Source organism: Astyanax mexicanus, chromosome 6 (assembly GCF_023375975.1).
Source record: "Astyanax mexicanus isolate ESR-SI-001 chromosome 6, AstMex3_surface, whole genome shotgun sequence".
Taxonomy (NCBI): Eukaryota; Metazoa; Chordata; class Actinopteri; order Characiformes; family Acestrorhamphidae; genus Astyanax; species Astyanax mexicanus.
In genome coordinates, this window is record NC_064413.1 from 36,164,681 (window position 1) to 36,190,221 (window position 25,541).

The following is a 25,541-nucleotide window of genomic DNA, read 5'->3' on the forward strand; positions in this document are numbered from 1 at the left end:
TTGTGAGGCATGACGTTGTATGCCAAGGCCCAGGTTTAATTTAGCTGCCCCTCTGACAGCTTTTCCAACACTTTCTAATCAGAAACAATTTAATTAGGCCCCTTGTGTGCTACGATGTGCCACATTAGCACTGTGACCTGTACTGTTACGTTGTCAAAATTTTCACTCCCTTTCTCTCCCCTTTCTTTTGTCTTCACATCTCCCTACCCCTGACTACCCTCTCCCCTGTTTTCTTACTGCTCCTCTTCTCCTTCCACTGTAAATCACATAATCTCTCCTTTGCTTCATCTAGCTCTGACTTTTCCCCTCTCTCTTTCTCCTCTGTCCATATTCCTTGCTTTCTGTCTGACTGTTGCTTTAACATTCAGGGCATTTAATCATAATGTAGCTTTGTGAACAGCAGCACAGGCATCTGTTAGCTGATGTATCAGAGTGAGGAGTCTGGTGCTTTCCTGCATTGGCATCAACTAAAAAAAAAAAGTGGTGCTTGAATTTGCATATGTCAGAGTAGGCATGTGCTTGTCTTTATCCTCCTAGTGTCTGGAGCATTGCAATTGATAGGAATAGTCCTAGTGCTGGGCGATTTTTACGATTAATTTGTTAAATTCGAGTTAGAGTTTTAATGTGATTTTCAATTTTACATACAGACATTTAATCTTTTTAATCTAAGATATCCAAAAACGCTCCTCATTTCTGAAGTGTTTATTCATCTTACCTTGGTTACCGGCGCCTCCCACAGACCAACGTGGGCATATTTTCCTAGCAGTTCGCTGAGGACTGAGCTCATACCGAAAAAAGTTCCAGCAATGTTCCAGCCCTTGGGATAACGCCTATATTTACCTAGGAAATCCTACTGTTTCTAAAAACTTGCAGTGTTGTTGCTCTCCGGTGAGGATCCGATATTAATTGTGGAAAACAGTAGTAGACTCGTTTAGTGCATTCTCAATTTTCAATCACAAACCCACGTTCTAAAGTGTATATAATAATGTTTTTACAGGTAAACCTAGATTTGATTCATTTCTTAGTCATCTGTAGTTTGATTTTTAAAAGGAGTATTTTTTATTTTAATTAAAAAAAAATCTAAGTTTTTTTTTTTTTAGGCCATAATCGCCCAGCACTAGGGAGCCCTAATAAATGGGTGGTTTAGAGACATGGCAGCTACTGCACTGTTTCCTTTAGGTGGACAGTGGATAAGACCCCCTTAAATTCAAAAAGTGGTATTCATATAAAAAGCTGTAATTTGCCTTAATCAACATGCTTCTTTCACTTTTTATACTGTTCTATTTCTGTCAGCTTATCAACAATTGCACATACATGTCTGTCTGTAGAGTGGTGCTCATAGCACAATTTGTATTTAGGACAGTGGAGTAAAAGAAAATTACACTCTCCAGCCATAGCATGAGCCAAAGTGCTATAAACATAGTACTTATGTCAGTAACAAAAAGTGTTTTTTTTTTTTTTGTTTGTTTTTTTTTATCCTTTGTTTAATTACGTCTCTGTTGTGTTAACCGATCTTACTGTCTCAACAAGAAGTGTTTAAAATAGTTTTGTATTATCTCATGTTTTTTTTTTCATTTACATCAGGTTTTTCTTTTCTCTGTTTTGTCCTAAAATTCATTTGAAGCATTTAGTAAATTTCTGTTTATCTCTCTTTTTTCCTTTTTTCCTGTGTAGGTAATCTGGACCTGACTGGCCCAAAGCAGGTGTTTAAAGCAGAGAATAACCCCTGGGTGACTCCAATCGCAGACCAGTTCCAGCTGGGAGTCTCTCATGTCTTTGAATATGTCCGCTCTGAGACCTATAAGTAGTAAGTATCCCCTTCACCATTCTTTTCTTATACGCTTTCAAACTACTGTCATAACTCTGAACATTCACATTAATGACTGACAAGCCAGTGAGTAAAATAAAGAGGAGAGATACTCATATTCTGTTCCCGTTTTTTGAAATGGGTCCCTGAACTGGTAAAGAATTGTGGGCACCATTATTCTGCCTGTTATTGTTACAGGATCAGTGCACACCATTGAGAAGAAAAGTAGCAAGGCATGCAGAAGTCATTCAGTTTCAGTTATGAGAGTAGCGACTGATGGAAGCATGATGTGAGCAATCAGAGCAGTCTGACACAAGGAAGTTGAGCTCAGCTCAACAAATGAGCAGTAATAGAGTAAAGCAACAACCAAAGCAAAAAGCTGTCCATGTGATTTAAAAAAAAAAAAAAAAAAAAAAGATTCAGTTTGTTTGTGGTGAGAAGGTGATCTGACCTTAATTAGACCCAATTTAGCAGGTGTACTCCACTGATTTTAGCCTGGCGTGTTGCTCAGATAATTGCTGCAGGTATTTACAGAACCTTCTACACGTTTTTACTTTCTTGCCTCAGACAGGTCTGACCTGTAGTAAGTGGAGAGAAGATTATGTGTTTAGTTCTAAAGCATTTTGGTTGAAATGTATGTGTGAAAATAAACCAGACTGTGAGAAAAACACTCCCAAGTTGTGTCTCCAAACCAATTAACAGTTTCTGATCAGAGAAAACAAACTGTAGATGTGGAAACTCTATTATTCCTGAAGTTCTATGAGCATATTTTTGTTCTTTAGGAAAATATGTAGGCTCAGTATCCAAAACAGAAGGACACATTTCCAAACTGCACTCGGGTGGTGGTTCCAGGCCCAAAATGTTGTTGGCTGAACATAGCATACAGCCTGTTGGCCATAAGCTCCACTCTGCTACACTGCCAGTGTTTGTACCCTGTTGACAGCCACAGTTTTGTCTGAGAGCCCCATCATGGCTGTATGATGGATTGAGTAATACAGCTCTAGCTAGCATAACATGACCGAACCTTCAGAACCCTCAATGTAATCTGATATAGATTTCTTTTTTAAAACACACTTACTACAGTTCTGACTCTCATTCCTCTCTCTTCTTATCATGCCCTTTAACTAAAAGACATTGTACTGATGAAATGTCTGGCTTTTATTGAATATTCAGTTTAAATATAGACTTTTTATACAGGTCAGGTTTATTTTTGCCCATATTTTTCTGGAACAGGCCCAAGGTTGGATCAGTGAAAGCAGATGAGCAGTCGTTTGTATTAAGTGCTGTCGATTTGCCACAGAACCCAACCAATTAAAGTGAAAGCTGGAGGCATTCCTCTTTTCTGAATGATGGAAAAAATCTCTCAGGTCTCAGTAAAATCACAATCAGTGACAAGCTTTTGTTCTCTGGATGTTTAATAAAATATATCAGAATTGCCTGCAGCGGATTTGAAGGTAAGAACAATACGAACACTAAACATGTGTATATATAATTGTCACAAAAATTAGGAGAAAAAAAAAACGTTAAATTAAAAATATTAAAAAAATGATGCAATTGAAAAAAAGAACGACTGCCAAATGCACAATATGTACAATACGTTTACAAAGGTTTAGTTTTAAGGTCTCATTCCATTGTTTTTCCATTCATTTTAAAATGTCCAGTTGTAGTCTCTAGTATGAATAAATGCCATGTGAGCTGTTTTTTGTAAAAAAAAAAAAAAAAAAGTGCTTTAGACACACCCTAATATAGACATATAAACATATGGTAGTAGGGACTCTAAGTCAGCAAAGGTGACTCTCAGCTGTACTGTGTACCTAATCACTGTAATTTCACTGTAAGCCGCTTTCTTGGTGTCTCCAGTACCATTGTTAACAACAGCGCTGTTCTTTTTGTCCTGAAAAACTTTCAGAATTAATTGTAGCATATCGTTGACAATCCTTTACAACTTCTCAATCCCTCACAACAGGAGAAGCAAATCCCTCTGTTTGATCATTTAGCTGCTTACTGAGCTCGAGTCCTCCGAGACACACAGCCCACTTACTGGAACTGATCTTCCTCTAAGGCACGAACATGTTTGCCTTCACTACAATGGCAGAACCTCAGTCTGAGAGTATGCATGTGTGTGTGCTTGTCTTGCTGTATTTTTTTTTTCAATACATTGCCTTTCTATAGGTTATATGTATGTAATATGCAGCTGATGTTAAAAATTGGGCACCATTGCACATTTAGCGCATTTTTCCATGTTAGTTCTTAATCGAGAAGCATTAAATATAGTCTATATTTAATCCTATTGAAATCCCTATTTTAACAAAATTTAATGCATAGTTACAGGTTTGTTTCATGTTATGAAAAACAGTAACACTTTATTTAAAGAGTAACACATTGAGCTTCATAACATTGAAAAGTGTTGACAATTTCATTAATAAAGCAATGCTTCAATATTTATGAACAGTACTGTTTTACAAAGATGTTGTCAGTGAAAAAATCTCAAAATCATTAATAATATCATGTTAACCTCTACAGTCTATAGGAATTATGCCTTATACCAGTGTTTTAAATGAAGCACTTTAGTTTAAGGGCATAAAAGTACAATCCTGCTGACAGCAAGGGCTCCAGTGGCATTGAAACTATTGCACAAGTGGAAGGAAGACCTACACAAATTACAGACGAACCACCAATGAACAAGCTGAATGTAAAAAAAAAAAAAAAAAGAAAGGCTCATACACAATACACCACATGTCAAATCCAACATGGAGAGCCTGAGGAGAGAAGCTTTTGAAATTACCCTCACAGTCCCCTGACCTAAATGTCATCAATAATTTATGACGAGACAAACAAGCATGCAGGACCAACCAAGAACGTCTTAGAACTAAAAACTAGAACCTTCTAAAAATATGAAGTGGGAGAAAACAGCTTCAAGAACTGAACAACCTGTTGCTGCTATAAAGCATTTACACTCTGTGATTTTTGACCCTGTAAGGTGCCCAACTTTTGCAGAAATTACATTTATGTTTTAGATTTAGTGCTATTAAAGCCTTGTTTTCTGAAGGTACTGTTTAATGTTAGAGTAGCTACAGAGGATAACAAAGATGCCCAAGCTTTTGTATACAACTTTACTTGGCTCTCTGCATTACTGGATATGCATAACTGCTACTTTTGCATTGTTGGACATGTCATTGATAGGTCAGCACTGCCTGCTAATCAAAACATAATGCTCATTCCATTGACTGCATCCTCATCGGTTAGTTGAAGGTTTTTGTGACTGATTGCTGAGGCAGCAGTAGCTCTTTGACAAATGAGAATTTCTGTATTTAGTGAGTGCTGTCTGCAGTTACGATCAATTCAGAAAAAGACAGTCACCAAAACTGCAAACTGCTTAATTTGCTTATGTCCTTAGTCAGATATATCTGATATCAGACTCATTGCTCATGACACACTTATTCGTTTGTATACTTTTGACAGCCTGGTGTGGACTTTGGCATTTTAGTGCTGTCTATAACAGTGTTTCCTCTAAGGTTTGTTTTAGTAGTGACAGGCCCATGCTCCTCCCAATCTGCGGAATCACAGCAGGGGGAGCGCAAAACACTAATCTGATCTCATAAATTAACAATTTAGCATCCTTTATTACACTTGGTATCAGTTTACTTACTGTTTATTATACCACAGTTAGTTCCGACCCTGCACTGTGATTGGATAAGAGGCGTTCTATGCATGCCATTATCAACTGGTAATGCACTGTAACCTAAGCTCTCCATGTATTACTTTGTCACATACAGGGAACATAGCAACGATGCAGCGCTTACCAGCCAAACAGCGCAGCTACAAACAGAGCAGCAGTGGAACTATTTTAACTTGCGGCGTGTTACTATCCAAACAGATCGTATTTTCTCATCCAATTTAATAAAAAATCTTTTAATAAATAGCGGTAATGGAACTGTGGTATATTCACAATAAAACTGAGAGGGAGTGCTATGCTGATCTACAGTGTCAGTATTACACGTTATAGCACTCCCTCTTCTGTATTATTGCTTAAATAATTCTTCACAAATGGACTTTTCTGGGTTGAAAGGCTTGAGCTCTACATGACTAAGGATAGGAATATTAGCTTTATAGTTTTGTAAGTGCAGTTTCATGGCATTTCTTAAAATTTTGTTAAGAAATTTTCTTAAAGAATTGGGAGCAACATGTTTGCTGTAATTGGATGCCACCTCAAATAAATGTACTGGAATCACTGCTGTACAGTATACTGCACTGTGTAACTTGCAGTGTGTGTGATTGTGCAGAGTTAACTTGGAATATCTGGTACTTTTAGCTAAATCTAGGAGCTGAAATGAACCATCATTTAGTTAATAACCTTTTCCCTAAGAGCATGTTCCACTATTATAAGAGAGATGTCAGTGTCACCAGCCCTATTAAGGTCAATGATACAATAAAGGCCATGGTAAATGGAAAGTAAGTGTGTGAGCGTCCGTGTGCAAGTAGCCATTGATGTTTAAAGAGGATCTTCAGAGCAAATCTTGGTACTATTGTTTGGATTGATCAAACACTTAATGATCAATGGATGACACTGCCTGTCTGCTGTGTTGAGGGCACAGAGAGAAGAGCTCTGGTAATGCTTGGCACCTTTGGGTTAGCGCTGGCTGTTCGGTTCTGCTCTGCTTAGCTGTCTGCTATTGTAGCTCTGTGTTCATCTGGTTATCTGATTCTCATAACATTGGTGCTGTGGGGAGCTTATTTCTGTGCTGACAGAGCCAAGAGGCTAAGGTGTGTGTGTGTGGCACAGAGAGAGAGAGAGAGGGGTAGAGAGAGACACACGCACACAATGTGAGTAAGTGTGTGCATGGGGTGAATCCCGTTAGACAAGCGTTAACAGGGTGCGAAGTGTGGACTCTCGATATGTCCATGGCTCAACAGTTTCATTTACACCTGCCTAAATGTCCTTCAGCTGAGACAGCGTTGGACCCTCACCTTCACTAGGCCTTTTTCTCTTTCTCTCTTAAACTCTCACTCGGCCCTCTCACTTTGGTTTCTCAGTTACACAGATCTATATTATTTCTGTCTGCAGGACAGCTGTTTTTGGTTATACAAAGTTTTGTTTTTCTTTTCTATTAAATATTGTTGTCTTTTACCACTACAATAATTATTATAATTACTGTAATTCATCAATTTTTTTTGCATGAAATAAAACCTGGCGGTGTTTTTTTAGATTCTTCCAATATTTAATGATGAATGAACCATAATAAGTGCTTAGAAATTAATAATTTTTTTTCCCATTTTCCTTGCCCTTTAATATTTAAACAGATTTCTTTATTTTGTCTATTAAATTGCTTTCCCATTTTCCCGTTTTTTTTTTTTTTTCCGTTTTTTTCCCCGTCAAAATTTTAAATGCTCAGCAGGGGTGGGGGAGAGATGGCCCTAAAATATCATGATATTTCAGAGAATTTTTGCAATAACTTCATTCAGCATTGACTTAAACAAAAAAATCCACAGTAAATTACTGCAACTAAATGAATTAAAATTTTTATTTGGCAGTTTTATTGCACACATTATGATATGACACTCCCCTAAAAAAAAAGTTGTACCCTGATGACCCTAAAATAATATAGTATAATATTTCAGGGTATTTATACAATAATTATATTATAAAATGTTTGCAATATTATTACATTTTATATGATTTGGCACACCCTAATACTAGTGCTAGTGGCAGCCATACAAACTATTCTTTGCCCTATTGAACCAGTTGTAGGTGGCAGTTAGGTCATGAGATCTGATGGTTTGGAAGGAAGGAGCAGTTACACTGTATGATAATTTTAGTCAGTATGGAGATGTGCTTTTAAATTTCCTCACTGGTGACCCCCGGGAGAACACATGCTTGTAGAACATGCTCACTTGTCCGTTTAGGAGTTAAAATGAATGAAAACATGCTCCACTAAATCTTCTCTCTCCTCCTCTTCTTCACTCCTCTTTCCTCTGTTGGGAAGGGTCTGGGAGTCTCGTGGTAAAAGTGAGTTTGCTTGGGAAGGGGGTTGAGGGGGTTGAGCAGGGCGGAGGGGGCACCAGCATGCATATTTCATGGGATGGCTTGTTAACCTGACAGAGGGATCTTTTGGCTGACTGACGGTGTGAGAGAGCAACTGCATGCTCATAATGCATTAACATATCGTAAAGCCTGCCTCGCCGCCATCTTTTATTCATCCTATCCTCTAAACGCTTGTTGATAGCGAGCAGAGGCAGGCGCTGTGCAGAGCGCTCGTCACAGCTGTCTGAGACTGACTGGGGGGAAAAAAAACTGCAATTAAGATTGCCTTACTCCTTGAATTGTCTCTCTGTCCTGTACATGTACATCACTCATATATCGCTCTCATATACATTCATTCAGTCACACACTCATTCTCATACTTTCAGCTCAGTCAGTATCTTTTACTTTTATTTACTCAATCATTCACTCATTCACTGACCCTCACACTGAATTAAATTCAGTATTTAGGGTTATTTAGGGTATTCAGTATTTTTGTAAAAAAAAAAAAAAAAAAAAAAAGGAATCAAGCACAGTTAACACTAAGTGGCTCTTATTGTTGTTGAGTATGAATTACCTACGTTTTAATGCTGTTAATGTGTTAACACACGATTGATCTGGAAACTTTACCATGCTGTGTTTTTTTTTTGTTTGTTTTTTTTTTCGTTTACCGCAAATAAAAAAAGTTCCTCCCTAACTACCCCCTTAATTTATTATACAGAGCTAAGAGACATTAGTTTTTTATTGATTTTTATTATCAGTGTGAACATGGCATCGCTTCTGCCAAGTTCATGTTAAAATATGTATTCAATTTCATAACTAACACTCACTCTCTTACACGACAGCCTCTTTTCTCCCAAAAACAAAAATACAGTTACTGGAGCATTTTATTTTCATGCTTAGCCTCAGTGATTCCTTTTTTTTTTTTTTTTTTACTATTGACACCACTACTTAATTTCCATGTTGGTAATTCCAGTTTTATTACAGTTTTAATACATCAATACATCAAAAAGTGATTATTTCCATTACTATTTCCATTGATATTTTCATTACTGACTAAAGACTGTACAGCTCTAAATCATTTGTATAACATGGTCTTAACATTTCCATATGTTTTATGTGTATTCATTTTTAGAAGGTATATATAAAAATGACCTAAATCAGAATGAAAAAGATCAGATTCAGTGTTTCTTTTTTCCCTACCATCAGATTTTGCATTTACACTGTGACACACAACACATATGTGACGCACAAGATGAAAAGATCAGATTTTGACCACTTTCATGTGCTGTGTGAATGTAGTGTAATTTTTGGAAAGGACTAATTCAGACTTTAAACAAATAAACAAAGAGCAGGACCATAATAACCCCCTTACACATAATACCCTTACAATAAACTGTTCCAAAAAAAAGCTTCTGTTCTGCACTTGAAACCACTTGTAGTGGGGGACTTGAATCTAGCCTCATGAGATCATGATCATTTGTTTGTGTTAATTAGAGGCTGCGGTCTTATTTTTTCTGCATCTTATTTTTATCTTTTTTTTTAGCTCTGGTAATGGAATCTGTAGAAGCAATACTGCAGTTTTTTTACATCTGCTTTAAAAATGCTAAATATCATTGAGCAAAAAAGAAAAAGGTTAAAATGTATTGTTGCAACCCCCTCTCTCATACAGTCAAGCTCCACTTTAAGAGGCTTTGGTCATCATGAGTTTTAAACTGTCAGCATGAGTGCATGAGTGAAAAGTTTACTTATTGACTTGACTTATTTTAGTAATTTAGATATCAAGTATAATTCCTTGGACATTAGTTGAGACAGAAGTATTTTCATAGTCACTGCAATTGAGTAAAAGCATTCTGTAAAACTTCCTGTCAAACCATCTGGATCTATCTGTCCCAACAGAGACTGTCTGCCTGGGTCCCAGAGTGGCCAGACGCAGGAGCTTCCTCTTCTTAGTCAGTCTATAAAGGTTCAAAGGCTACTCTGCTGTCTTCTGTATTGTCAGATAAGAAAGTACCACACACAAGTGTACAGCACACCAACATGCAGTGTTCCCATATACACGACTAGTGTCATGTCTTGTATGCTTAACAAGGATTACTTCAGCAGAAGTCAGACAGTGCCATCTGATCTGTAATATTTCCTCCACGACAAAGAAGGAGCACAATTACCGAGATCAGCTGTAGGGGTGTGAAATTGGAACACTTGTAGACACTGCAGGCTGTGATGGATCTAGCTGAGTACAATGGGTGTAGCATTAGATTTGTGGGTGTAACACAGGGCTAATGATCACTGCGAGACCTGTAATCATGCAGCTTCGGTGGCTGTGAGCACTCAGCACTTCTCACAGACTCTGAGTCACTGCCACATTCCACATACCTGAGGGAATAAACACACCTTTCCTCTGTTCTTTAGATATTCTTAAAAAAAAAAGACCAAAAAAATGCTACAGAAGTGTTTTAGAGGCAGGGAGATGACGTAAGTTTGTGAATGACAGGCTCATTATGTCTTTTAATTTAATGTGGGGAAGATTTAAAGATATTTTTAACATTTTTAGAAATACTTTTTACAATAGAAAAGTGTCATGCCAAAACAGAAATTGTAAGTTGGATGGTGTTATGGTGTTTAAGTGATGTCATGCCCTTTATTGTTAATTATTTTGAACTGGTTTTGACCAAAGGAGGATGGATCTCTCCTTAATCTTGCCAGTTAGTTGTAGTTAGTTACAACAGTAGACTGTAATTGCGTCTTTTATATATATATATATATAATTTTTTTTTCCCTGGCTAACAACCCCCTGAGCATCACCTTTTGAATGATGGGGGAGAGAGCACCATCTACACATCTCGAAAGAACAAGGCAGATTGTGCTCTCTCAGACTCTGGCTGCTTATGGCAGGCAACATGATTGGGGATCAAACTGGCAATCCTTAAATCATAGTGACAGCAGCTTAGGACACTGTACCACCCAGAGCCCTATTGGTACATTATTTAATGTGGAAATGAAAATTCAAGTAAGAACACAACTTCAACTTAGCTTAGCTCGGAGCCTTGTTGTCAATGTGGTTCAGCGACAACAAACAGTACACAGAAACAACAGAACAAATTAGGTAATGACTTTCCTGTGAAATTAAACCTGACTAGCAATGAAACTGTTATACAAATAATGTATAATTGTTTTTCTAAAACAATACTGAACAATTCAGAACCGATCAGTGTTTTAAGGAACTGGAAACTGAATGGTCCGGTAGGTCCAACGATCTCTAAAGTTTAGAACAGTGTCTCTCTTTTTAAAGCAAAATTAATAGGTTTAGAACATGTCATAACATAAACTGTTCACTAAAATAAAGTACTTTTATAATGTGCTGTTTTCTTAAAAGCTTATATTTAAATTATTTGTAGAAACACACAGATCAGGCTGGTTCTGACCAGCATTTAGGTACTCTGATTAGATTGAGGGCGAAAAGTACCTTGATTGGGACTTCTCTAGAATGTATTTGTAGTGGCACTCCGTTTCTTGCAACTCCTTTTGTACCACATTTTGCTGTCAGTCTAACAACCAGTATTTGAAAAAACGCGAGAGAGTCTAAAGCAAAAATGTTATTTAAAGTTTTTTACATTACTGAATTATGCATTTTAGAAAATACAATCATTATAAATGCCTTTATAAACAATTTTCAACATATTTTAACATTTTTAACAAAATTATTCTTCAAATAAAATAACTCTTATTTGGCTCTTACAGTATTTGTACTTTAATATGTTTAGAAATCTGTCTGTAGCACAGCCTCACACTTTGTCCACTGCATATGTGCATTAGCCAGCCCTATTGTGCATGTGAAAAGTGTCTGCTCTCTATGCTCCGAGATCCTCGCAGACCTCTCCACTGTCTCTCTAATTAGAGTCATGCATTGCTGCACTCTGACATTGGTGCATAGGGAGCCTTTGGGCTGCTAGAGACTTTCTGTCTGCAGGTTTTCTTCAATAGGCAGTTACCATAAACTCTCCTAAATGGAACATTTAAAATGATATAATATAATACAGCTCATCTTTATTGGATTTTATATGGATTCTTTTTTTTTGCGAGTTTAGTTTGCGAGATGGTTAAGTTTATTGATAAAGCAGAAATGTGAAAAGCAGTCCTGGAAACAGACCACCATTTGATTAGGACCACCATATGGAGTAATGTAGCAGTAACTATACAATATATTGCAATATCAATATTTGTCCCACCCCTCCTGTGTCTTGGCAAAAACTTGGTAAAAAGATACAGGGGGTTTTGATTCAATTTAATGCAATTTATTGCGATACTGTAATCAAGGCAAAATATTGCGATTGTTCAAATCATTTTTTTTTAACGTAAAAAAAAAAACATTGTATTTATAAAATCTGAAAAAAGAAAAGTTTCCTTTTAAAATATTCCATCCTTGCTTAAAATGCTTAAAAATAAGATACAAATATTAAAACTTTAAGATTTTACCTAATTTGTTATCAATATTTTGATCAAAAGGTTACTTGGTAAAGCTTAAATAAAATAAAATAATCTAAATAAAAAAAATTATGTTCTTTATTAGTTTAGTCAATACAGTAATTTATTTTAGTAAACAGATTTTAATTTATATTATTTGCTATGTGGGGCTTTTGTTATGAAGCTCAAGATTCAAAATTGCGAGTTGATGATAGTGGCGAATTGCTAAATGGTGAAGCGAACTGTTTCCAGAGAAGAATTAATCACTAAATTCTATTCAGCATGATTTTTTTTTTTACTGCACATTATTTGTTCTGTACTGTGACAGCCCTAGTAATTATGTAATCTAATAATCAAAAATCAAATCTGTGTTTTTGAAAATCGATACAGTATTACAAAACAAAATATTGTGATGAGATATATGATACCAATATTTTCTTACACCCCTAATCAGAAATGTTTCTTGTGCCAATATTTCCATATTGGGGTTGAGGAGGCAGCAGTAAAGTAGAGAGCTCATTTTACCCTGTATTTCATGGGACAGATCTGTCAAAATCCTCTAAAGAGGGGTTAGAAATGATGTGCACCACAAATAGAAGAGGACACTGTAGTTTTGCACCATGTGCTTCAAGCAGCTCATGCCGTCTTCTGGAGTTGAGTGTGAAGCAGTGGTCTTTTTTACCAATGCTTTGGAAATTTGTTTAAAATTTGCAAAAGGTTTGAATGGAATCCCTATTGATGAGCTCTCTGCAACTCTGTTCTTTTTTCTTTGCTGTACAGAGAAGCCCAGTAGAGACCCTTCCGATATGTGCTTTTATACACAATTGTCTTTGTGCGCTTATGATTACTGAGTATTGGTCGCCGAGGTTGGGGAGGTGAGCGAGGCCCCATCGCTTCTCATTAGCACAGGCTCATAGACAGCTCTCTGGGCCTGCTTCCACACCTCCACAGCCTCCTTTGGGTTATCAGTCAGAGGCCTCATTAATGGCCCTCACCTTTAAAACACAAGCCCGCAGCCCCCACGCCATGACTGTGTGTGTAGGCACGCTTTACCACACAATAAATTTATTCATGATAAAGACAATTCCAACACATGTAACATGATAGCATAATAGCATTACCCATTAACTCGCAACATACTGTGCTTTGATTATTGAGATGCAGTCCGATTCATTGCTTTGCCAAAGAGAGAAGGGAGAAATACCCGCAGTGTCTGTGAAGTGTCTGTTGCATCATGGTTATCAGCGATGAGAAAGGTGGTGGAGTTAGCAGTGGTGGGATATCTTTAATTTCAGCTCCAGGGTCACGCTATGCAACAGAGCAGTGCAGGTCAGCAAAACAGCATGCTTTATCATCATCCACACAGTTCTAGCTAATGATGGAAGCACCTAGGGAGCGATCAGTTCTGAACTGTGCTCCTGCGCTGTTTGTCATGCGTCTTCATTATTGTCATTTAGTCTCATTGAGCCTGAGCATGGATTTCCATTGGCTGTGTCACGCTGGATTGTGCTTTAGACTGAGCGGAGTGTTCTCCCAGTGTGCTGCTGTCACAGCTCCCGGCTTTTTAGATACACTATCTGATGTACACTGGCTGAGGAGGGAAACGACTATCAGTAATCTGCCACTGTTAATGTCTGATAATGCCCCAATTACTTTCTTTTCTTGTCCACTTTTCTCCCTAGCGTTTAGACGATCTCTCTAATTTACCCTTCTCTCAGCTGCCTGCTCTGATTCTCCAATTGCAGACTGAGCATAAGTGAACTCTGCTGTATTTTAATGAATGGTACGTCAGTTTGTACATCGATCAATCGTAAAAAGAACACCACTACTTTGTTTTTACAGTCATTGTCTATTTTAAGCTCTACTTTCTTTGTAGTTTTATAGTTATTGTCTCTAGTCCATCTGTTTCTCTGCAAACACTGAACATTGTTAGGACCCTACATAGGACTATCCTAGAGCTGGTATTATTTGTATTTGGGTGGTGGGTTATATTTTAGCACTGCAGTGATATTTGCATGGTGATGGTGTGCTAGTGTGTGTTGTTCTGTGCTGCTGGTGTTTGTAAACACCTATTTTCATGTAGAAAAGAATGTGGTGTTTTAGAGATATTTTAATACAATTTTAGCATGATTCAATCTTAATGGCAGTCATTTTCTTGCTATTAATACATTTTCCTAGATTCTTTTCGAGTTTAGCATGGACTTCATACAAGTGCTGTTCAACCTTTCCTATTTTTGACTTGTTTAGTATGGATTCAGCATTTAAACAGTATTTTAAGAGGGCAGTCTCTTTGTTAATTCTTTTACTTCTGGACAGAGCATACATTGATGCACAAGTTTTAAAGATTTTTAGCAAAATATAATCAAAGGGAGATGCTACCACCGCCATGCTTAACAGTTTGTGTAAGGAAAACACTTTCACATCTTGATATACAGGGATTGGACGATGAAACTGAAACACCTGACATTTTAGTGTGGGAGGTTTCATGGCTTAATTGGAGCAGCCTGGTGGCCAATCTTCATTAATTGCACATTGCAATAGTAAGAGCAGAGTGTGAAAGTTCAATTAGCAGGGCAAGGGCACAGTTTTGGGACACAACATTATGGGTGACATACCAGAGTTCAAAAGAGGACAAATTGTTGGTGCACGTCTTGCTGGCGCATCTGTGACCAAGACAGCAAGTCTTTGTGATGTATCAAGAGCCACGGTATCCAGGGTAATGTCAGCATACCACCAAGAAGGACAAACCACATCCAACAGGATTAACTGTGGATGCTGTAAGAGAAAGCTGTCTGAAAGGGATGTTTGGGTGCTAACCCGGATTGTATCCAAAAAAATCACGGCAGAATTCAATGTGCACCTCAACTCTCCTGTTTCCACCAGAACTGTCCGTCAACTGGGACAATAAATTATTGTGGTCTAAAAACAGGTGTTTCAGTTCCATTGTCTATATTGTATACCCCTGTATATTCCATCATTTGTGCATGTTTGAAGAACCAAAGTGTTTTTCTCAAGCATTATGTCAGTCTATGAGGTTAAGGTTACACTAAAACCACATCTAAAGTGACATCACTGGGTGTGTTAGTGTAGAGTCTCTCTTTTTAATTTTCTGTTTTGGCCTATTCCTGACCATCCCATCCAGTTTTTATCTCAGTTTAGCAGTGTTAGCTTCTAGGTCTTGGTAATAAGAAAGGCTACAGCTTCCAATAACATGTACTTATGTCCAGTTATTTGAACTGATAATCGTAACATTTTTAAGTTGTTAAATTGTTTTATATTATTTGCGTCCTAATCCCTCTTTTTATTGTAGTAAACTCAGGTTGTGACAGTTTTTTAAAGGCTTTGTCAGCATAAAGCTACAGTATAATTTGAATTACTGTGGAGTGCAGTAACCTTCATATTAACTATTCTTCTTTTTTTCCTATCTTTTATCCAGCTCCTCTTTGTGTGAGGCAGTATTACAAGGTCTGCTGGTATTAATGTTCCAAATAGTTCACAGTGAAGATGTGTATACCCAAGGTCTGGTTACAGAATGTAAGAACTGGGTTCTAGAAGGTTAGGTTTCATACTATTAGTTTTCAAATGATCACAGAAAAATTATGGATCAAATACTGTGCACGGCTGCAGTAATGAACTTTTATCATTGTTGCCTAAGCCTGATTAGACATTAAATATGCTGAAGAAGCTTTTTTTATTGGACATCCAGTTTAGTCATTTTCTTTGTGAGACTATGAGATGAAGCTCATTAGACAATAAGTTACATTTTTCCTAATCATACCCGTTAGAGTCTATAGGAGGCAGAAGAGAATTGTAGAAATCTGTGCCAACCTCAATGCCTGATCAATGAGCCGTGGACTTCCAGTACATTTATCACTGGACTAGATGAACTTGCTGTATTTACTATATCCCAAACACACACGCACACACACACACACACAGTTGTAGAGACTCATCCTCACCTCAGATGCTGTACATATGCACGTGCAGTCACTGTTCTGAAGCCTCCGTCTGTGATAGAGTGTGCTGTATGCACAGATACACTGGGTTGTAACTGAGATTAATTAACCTGAGAGGATTTGAGGAGCCCATAGGAATAAAATCTCTCTGGCCATCAGGAATCAGATTCCATTAACTGGGCAGCCCCAGTTCTGGGCTTTAATTGGCTGTAAGTGTTGGCTGGGGCAGATGAATGGGAAATCTTTGTGTTTATACCGAGGCAGAACAGCAGAGCCACACTGCTGTAGTAATAAGCCTGCTCTTCATTGATCCGGGATCAGGGAACCCGGACGCTGTGACTGTGTTTGAGAGAGCTGTGGCTACAGCAGCAGACACAGGCGGTTGTAGTCACGGTCTGAAGAAGATCTAAAATTGGGTCTCCAGATAAATAAAAATAAAAGAGATGTACAAAAAGACACGCACTGGAAGCTTTGCTTTATGATTTTGGCTATTATATAAAAATTATACAAAATTTCCTTCTTTCTTTTATTGTAATATCAATTTTGTTTCATTCGAATGGAACATTGCACATTGATTCTTATTTTAGGGAATAGGCTTGTGCTAAGTGATCTAAAATCAAGTGACCTTAAATTATTATAGCAATTATTTGAATATTTTACTTCAATTTCGATTAATGAATGATAACTTGGATGAAAATTTCTAGTATGGTTTTGGGGTTCTTTTCCATAATAAACATCATAAAAAAGGGACCACTTCAGTTTCTGAATGAGTTTCTCTGATTTTGCTACTTTTAGGTATATGTTTGAGTAAAATAAGCATTGTTGTTTTATTTTATAAACTAGTGGCAATATTTCTACCAAATTTCAAATACAAATATTGTCATCAGACGTCAAATAATGCAAAGAAAACAAGTTTATGTTCATAAAGTTAAAAAGTTAAAAGTTTAGAAATCAATATTTGGTGGAATAACCCTGGTTTTTAATCACAGTTTTCATGCATCTTGGCATGTTCTCCTCCACCAGTCTTGCACACTACTTTTGGATAACTTTATGCCCCTCCTGGTGCAAAATTCAAGCAGTTTAGCTTGGTTTGATGGCTTGTGATCATCCATCTTTAAATTTGTTAAAATCAAAGAAACACATCGTTTTTAGGTGGATTTTTTTTCCCAGAGCTGTATATATTGAGGAGAGTGTAAACATTAGGGCTGAGCAGAGTGACCAAAAATATTTATCATGGTGTCTGTTTTAGCCTGTGGTTATAAGTGGACAGTGGCCATACCTGTCAAGTCTCCCGTTTTGGCCGGGAAACTACCGTATTTTACTCCTCTTTCCCGCCGTCCTCCCGTATTAGTATTTTCCCGTAAATTTCCCGTATTATACTAAATAAAAAAATATATAGGCCACAGGCGACAATGCACTGACCGCTGTGTGTCTCTTAACCAATCGTGGTGCCGGTTCAAGTAGAAAGTCCCGCCTTTCAGGAGAAACAGCCAATCAGCTAGCTGGTTTTGCGGAGCGCAGTTTAGTGTGCGGGAAGCCCCGCCCCTCCCCTCGCTGTGAGTTCAGGCAGCTAGTCGGAGCAGCTGTCGTTAAAACTAATCTGGATATACGGAGATTTTTCTAAAAGAAAGGTAACTAACCATGTAAACTGTGATGAGATTGTTTCTGATAGCTGGTTAAAAATACTCTTCTCTGAATCAAAACATAAATTAAACCCACTGTGTGTTTAATAAAATACAGCTTGTGACTCAGTTAGCTTAACTTTAGAATTAGCTAGATAGATATTCAGGGTTTGAGAAAAATCTACATATATATAAATAATGCCCTGCCCTGATGTGCCTGATCAGCCAATAACTATCATTTCCAAACTCTATTAGTTCAGGGCTAGTTTTAGGGTTTGTTAGAATTTGTTTAAATCTCAAGTATTGTGGTAATGTATTATAATGTAATGTAATGTATTATTCAGAAGGGGTAGAAGAGATGGTTGAGCTGGAGAGAGAGAAAATGTGGAGAGGGCTGAAATTAACTGAACTGATCAGGAGTGGACTGAACGATAGAAAGAAGTATTATTGAAAGATTATTAATTGTGTAGGCCCCTTAGGACTATTATTTACTTATGGAATATATCTGATCCATGTCCTTTTTGTAAATTTGTGCACCCTTCAATTTCAATTTAAAAAAAATATATATATATATAAAAAAAAAATATATATATATATATATATATATATATATATATATATATATATATATATATATATATATATATATATATATATATATATATATATTTTTTTTTTTTTTTTTTTTTTTTTTTTTCCTCGTTTGGGCTGTTGGGGCGGCGGAAAAAATCCCTTATTTTTAAGTCCAAAACTTGACAGGTATGACAGTGGCATATTTTACTACTAAAACACACATTGTATAATTGAAAAGCATGTATAGTATATTTATTAATGGATAAACTAGTTGAAAGTTGTTGAGAGTTTTTAGTAAACCTCTATTTGTATGTGTCAGGGCTGTGGCTGAGTGTCTTACAGTGCCACTGGTTGAGAGCTCACTTTTTCTTTTATCACAAGTTAGTTTGTAGCAATATGGTTTATTCGTATACTCATCCGTAACTAGAATAAAAAACAGTAAGGATTCAACACTATCCAGATCTGAATTTAGGACTTTTTAAGTCATTTATTACTGTCTCTGGGTGAGCTGATGATGATGAGCCTGTGGACGCTGTAGATATATATTGTATATATCTTTTTCCTATCTTTTTTCAGTGCTGTGGTATTTCGATATTCCTCCCGTGTTGGTGGGCTTGTCAGTGGAGTGGGACGCTGACAGAGAGAGAGAACGCTTCAGTGATCTCCCCTCACGCACCCTCAGCATATCAGCTTGATGTAAAACAGTCCAATTTAGCCTAGACTTCAGCACCAACATCTACATGCATCTGTCAGCACTGATCCCCCAGCTTCCCACAACCCCATCAGTGCACAATCCCTGTCTAGATCACGACTGCCCAGACCAAACAACCTCCCTATATTCAAACATCAAGTCACATGTCATGAGAACATGCTTTTTTCCCCATCATAAAATCTAATGTGTATGTTGAATTCTCAGTGCGACCGCTGGAAAAGAGTGCATGACTGTCTCTTATGTCACACAGCGGTACTTTCCCTTTGCATATATTATCACATGTATTAATATAGTATCTCCTTTCAAGTGTTTTTGCTTACTCCACTTTCTCAAATGTTCCATATCTTTTATAGCTGGAATCAATGTGCAAGTCCTCTTTCAAAACTCCAGAAGCTCTGTCAATCATTTTATGATAGTTCAGGGTTCCCCAGATTGATTTTTCATTTTCTTTCCACTCCATCCATCAGCTATGCACAATTATGCAAAACAGCCAGGTTTGTTATGACAACAGCAGTCACATTCTGAGCTCTTATCGACAAAATGAGTAATCCACTTTCCTTCTGCTGCCTTCTTAACGTTCAGTCATTAGTTGGTCACTAGTTGACTTTTTCTTGTTGCTCTTTTGTTATCATCTTTAGGGTTCAAGCACCGAAGGTGCGTAGAACCCTATTGTTTTTGCTAAGATTTTTCTTCTTATTATTATTAGGGGTTCGAGCACGTAGTGCTAGAAACCCTATTGTAATTGTTCTGATTATTATTATTATTATTATTATTATTATTATTATTATTATTATTATTATTATTATTATAGTTCTTATTCTTTTTCTGCCATAGAAGTGATTGGGCAGAAGAAACCGTAAGGCCTACAGGGCTGAGACTTGGTCATATGGTAGTACTTCTCACCGCTACTCAGATTCAAAAGATGAGCCCGATCGGCCTCAAGGGGGCGCTATGGCGAAGGTCAACGCGTTTGGCCTCGTAACTCCTACGCCCTGATAGCTAGAGCAAAAATTCTTGCATTATATGATTCCTTGGTTAATGGGAAATCAAAAAGGTCAATAGAACTACTAAGCTCCGCCCACTTAGATTTTTTGCTATTTAGCATAATATGCAAAACCTACTTTTGAGAACTTGTCCTAGGGTCATTGACCAATCCTGTCATATTTGGTGTCAAACAACTCAGCAGAGTCCCAACCTCAATAATTATCAAAAAAAATTTGAAATTTGTAAACAATATGGCCGCCATATGCAAATTAATCTTACCGTGGCACACCCAAATTTACTCTAACAGCTGTAACTTTTGAATGCTTAAACCTACACTAATGCCACTTTAGAACTTTGATGCCAACATGATTCGGAGGTAGCCCGTCAATCTGTGTAGACATACGCCCCCAGGGGGCGGAGCCAAAGCTAAAAATCTGTTTCTCAGGAACCGTACAAGCTATGAAGCTCTCCTTTGGCATGTATCATCTATGGCCTATGTCCTAATGTTTTACAGAAGGAAAATTTGATATGCAAATTTTTGCGATCGTTATTAGCCAATCAGATTCCAGCAAGCTTTTGACAGGCTAAACAATGACCAATCAGGACGATACTTATACCCTACATGTATCTCAGGGCCTTCTATCATCCATTAAAATATGGCGTTGATTGGCCTCAAGGGGGCGCTATAGCAGAAAATCAGTTATATCTGAAGGTACAAGTGGCCTAGGCTTGTTATTCTTTTTTAGTTGTATACTTTGCTGTAGCCTTTACAACTTTGTAATTACATATGTTTACCAAAAATGCAAAGATTTTCATCAGTGGCCAAAAGAGTAAAAATTGCTCTTTTCGAACTTGTCTTTAAGTCCTTAATCAATCAAAACAAATTTGGTCTTGATGCAATCTTGAGACCCTGTAGGTAAATAATTATCAAAAAAATCTTGACATTTAAACTATTTGAGGCCCATAAACCTTGATCAAACATGTACGTGAAAGCCTTTTCAGAGTTATTTGGCCAAAACTCTGTCAAAGTTTAAAACATGCCAAAACTGTTGAACCTACTAATTAACAATGACATTTGAAGTACATGTGCCAAGTATGAGCCAAATAAGTCTTCAGTAGGCTCTACAGTGAAAAAATAACTATTTTCAATTTATTCTATTTATCGCTATTTTCCAACCTAAATGGACAGAAGACAGGAACCTTTCACCCTATCAACACACAAATTTATACACATATATAGACTGATAATCTGATCTTGATTGCAAATTTTCAGCCAAATCGGACATGTTTTGCCTCTACAACGGCTGGAAAACTACAGCGATTTTGTAGGCCTCAAGCCTGTATTATCGCTTTTTTCAAATCTAAATGGACAGAAGTCAGGAACCTTTGACCCTATTGACACAGAAATTGACATACATATATAGACTGATATTGTGATCCTGATTGCAAATTTTGAGCCAAATCAGATATTTTTTGCCTCTAATATGGCCAAAGAGCAACAGTCATTTTGTAGGCCATAAGCCTGTATTATCACTTTTTTCAAACCTAAATGGTCAGAAGTCAGGAACCTTTGACCCTATCAACACACAAATTTACATACATGTATAGACTGATATTGTGATCTTGATTGCAAATTTTGAGCCAAATCAGATATTTTTTGCCTCTAACATGGCCAAAGAGCAACAGCCATTTTGTAGGCCATAAGCCTGTATTATCACTTTTTTCAAACCTAAATGGTCAGAAGTCAGGAACCTTTGACCCTATTGACACAGAAATTGACATACATATATAGACTGATATTGTGATCCTGATTGCAAATTTTGAGCCAAATCAGATATTTTTTGCCTCTAATATGGCCAAAGAGCAACAGCCATTTTGTAGGCCATAAGCCTGTATTATCACTTTTTTCAAACCTAAATGGTCAGAAGTCAGGAACCTTTAACCCTATCAACACACAAATTTACATACATGTATATACAGACCACTTGATCATGAGTACCAATTTGGAGCCCAATCGGACTTTTCTTCTCTTTTTAATAAATAGAAACACACTGATAGGGAATGTTCTGTCTTTCTGATAGAGTGATAGATTTCCAGCAGGTTATATGTGGTCTCTTGCTGCGCTCTGGTGGTCATTTGGTGAAACAGTTACAGTTGAATTATTCTAAATTAAAGCTCTGCTGAACTTATTCAATCTTGCTTGTCTTGCTTAATTGAAGATCTTTATCCTTCTTGGTCATGCTAGTCAGCCGCCTGGGTCATTCTTGTTTATGTTCCACCCACTTAATTTTTTTTTTAATTTGCATAATATGCAAAACCTACTTTTGAGATCTTGTCCTTGGATCCTTGACCAATCATGACATGTTTGGTGTCAAACAGTTCAGCAGAGCTTACTCCTCAATAATTATTAAAAAAATCTTTACATTTATAAACAATATGGCCGCCATATGCAAATGAGTTCTACCATGGTGCAGTAAAATGTCTTTAACACTTATAACTTTTGAATGCTTAACCTGACACTAATACCATATCAGTCCTTTGATCATTACATGATTCTCAGATAACCTGTCAGTTTAAGTAGACATACACCCCCCCAGGGGGTGGGGCCAATGCTCGATAGCTGTTTCTCTAGAACCATACAAGCTATCAAGGTCATCCTAGCCAATTATCATCTATGGCCCATGCACTAATGGTACACCAAATGAAAATTTGATATGGACACTTTTGTGGTCACTATTAGCCAATCACATTCCAGCAAGCTTTTAACAGGCGGAATGTTAATCAAGTCAAAACTTATATACTATACACGGGTTATTTATATGCCCTTTTTATGCCTTGTGTTTTTTCAATTTAAGAACTGAATTTGTTTCACCAAATGCCCACTAGAGTGCAGTAAGACACCACATAAAACCTGATGAACACTACAGCTCAATTTATCAATGCTTTTCAACTAGTTTACTCACACCACTCATCTAGCATTGCCATTATGGTCTTTATGGTCACGCTGGTCACCCAGCTTGGTTATGCTGGCCATCCAGCTTGGTCATGCTGGCCATTCACATTGGTCATTATGGTCCTGCTGGTCATTCAGCTTTGTCCTCATAGTAATGGTGGTCTTCCAGCTTGGTCATACTGGCCAACCACCTTTGCCATGCTGGTCATCCAGTTTGGTCATTATGGTCTTCCAGCTTGGTCAATATGGTCAACAAGTTTGTCATCCAGATTAGTCATGCTGGTAATCTAGCTTGGTCTTCACGGTCATGCTGGTCATCCTCATCCAGTTTGGCGATGCCGGTCAACCGGCAACATGTTTTAAGCCTAACCGGCCTCCAGGGGTCTCTTTGCCTGTAACGCTCGAACCCCGTAAATCGCCGCTTGCGGCTATATTTATTATTATTATTATTCTTTTTCTCCTGTAAAAACAGTTGTGCAGCCTAAACCGTAAGTCATAGAGAAATGAAACTTGGTAGGTAGATGTAGGATCAGTGCATCTCGGTGGACAACAAAAATGGCACCGATTGGTCAAGTGGTGGCGCTATAAACAAGGAAATTCATTTTTCACAATTTTCTCAATAACTCAAAAACCATAAGACCTACATTAAAAATTCTTTTTTTGATGGATTCCTTGGGTCAATACCAACAACTTTCCAATTTGGACCATGCACTTCCGTCTATATAGATTTTGTGCTAATTTGCATAATATGCAAAACCTACTTTTGCAAACTAGTCCTAGGAATTTTGACCAATCCTGGCATGTTTGGTATCAAAACACTCGTGAGAGCATGCGCTTCAATATTCATTAAGAAAAAGTTGAAATATGTAAACAATATGGCCGCCATATGCAAATTAGTACTTCCGGATATATGCCCCATTCACTTCAAGAGGTAAATTTGGAGCACTGTTTCTCAGCAACCGTGCAACCTAGCAAGTTGAAACTTTGCATGCAGAATCTATCATACAGCCTCTAAAGGATGTTCAAAGGGCAACTTAATCAATCAACATGGCTGAACACCATCAGCCAATCAGCATTCAGCAGACATTTTGGCAGGCTGAATGTTGCCCAATCTGGATGATATTTGGCAGTTATGTTCAGGTGGAGACACTGTAGTGACCTGCAAAGTGCTGAAACAATCCGCCCACTGGGGGGTGCTGTTCCAAAAAAACGAGTATATGTCAATCATGCTGTACTATTTTGACATCTAATTGTTTTTGCCATATTTAGTACAGTGGCTCTGACAAATTTCTCAATACAACTATGTTTAAAAAGTGCTTTGTTCATTCATAATTGCTAATTGTTTGAAAATAGCTATATTGAAACTACTCTCTGGATATTTGGCCTATCACCTCCATTTCAGTCTTGCTGCACACTGTAGAGTCTCTAGGTAAATGTTCATTAAAAACATTTGTGAAAATTTCACATACAATACTCTCCAGGCATCAAGCAATCTGTGCGTCCTTGGAATTTCTAACCTAAATTCCTGTAACTCTGCAGTATTTGCTGTAATCTCACAATGTTAAAGACCTCTGTACAATATCACTCTGATGAAGCGCCATTTAATACAGAACTAGATTAAGAATAACTTGACATTACATGTCATATCAGAACATTCACTCCTTTGTGCCTCTTCTCAACATTAATAACAGGTGAAAGACTTTTGATCATTTCTAAATGTGACAGAATGTCTCCAATTGTGTTAGACCTTCTTACACATCACCATCCTATGCTCTAGTAGGCACCATTGTGCTAGTTGGTGCTTGATGAAGCGCCATTTAATTCAGAACTAGATTTATAATAACTTCGTAATTACATGTCATATCAGAACATTCACTCCTTTGTGTTAATTTAAACTTGTTTGGTCAAACATTTCAGCTTGTTCTGCAAAGGTTCAAAGGTCAATCTGAATACCACTTTGTGAACATTCTGGTTGAAGCCACCTGATCAATACCAATAACATGTAGACACCTTTTGACTAGTTCTAACTCACTTAATGAATATCCTACAAAGTTCACTAGATTTACATGTGAATTTAAGCACTGATCAGGTTGAAAGGCCTCTGCTCAACATTAATAACAGGTGAAAAACTTGATAATTTCTAAATGTGACAGGGCATCTCCAATCATGTTAGACCTTCTTACACATCACCATTCAATGCTCCAGTAGGCACCATTGTGCAAGTTGGTGCTTGAACCCGATGATTGCCGCTTGCGGCTATATTTTTCTTTTGTTTTCCTTTTTTGTTGTTTTAGTACATTTTTATGAAGATTACAAAAACAAATGAAACGAAATAAAACAGCTCAAGCATGTGACATTTTAAAATGATTAGTTGAAGGTGAAAAATAGAGAGAAAGAAGCATTTTTAAAATCCAAGCCTCTGCCATCCAGCATCATGGGCGTGGTAGTGGG

The 25,541-nt window shown here is 37.3% G+C and overlaps 1 protein-coding gene across 2 annotated transcripts in view; it reads left to right on the forward strand.

Annotated features, from left to right (window-relative positions):
- rsu1 (Ras suppressor protein 1) overlaps window positions 1–25,541 on the forward strand; it is a 50,972-nt gene that overhangs the window by 18,881 nt on the left and 6,550 nt on the right. For both annotated transcript variants that reach the window (XM_007250370.4, XM_007250371.4), the window contains exon 8: window positions 1,675–1,807. In XM_007250370.4, coding sequence (XP_007250432.1) covers window positions 1,675–1,807 — 133 coding nt within the window. The remainder of the gene's footprint in view (window positions 1–1,674; window positions 1,808–25,541) is intronic.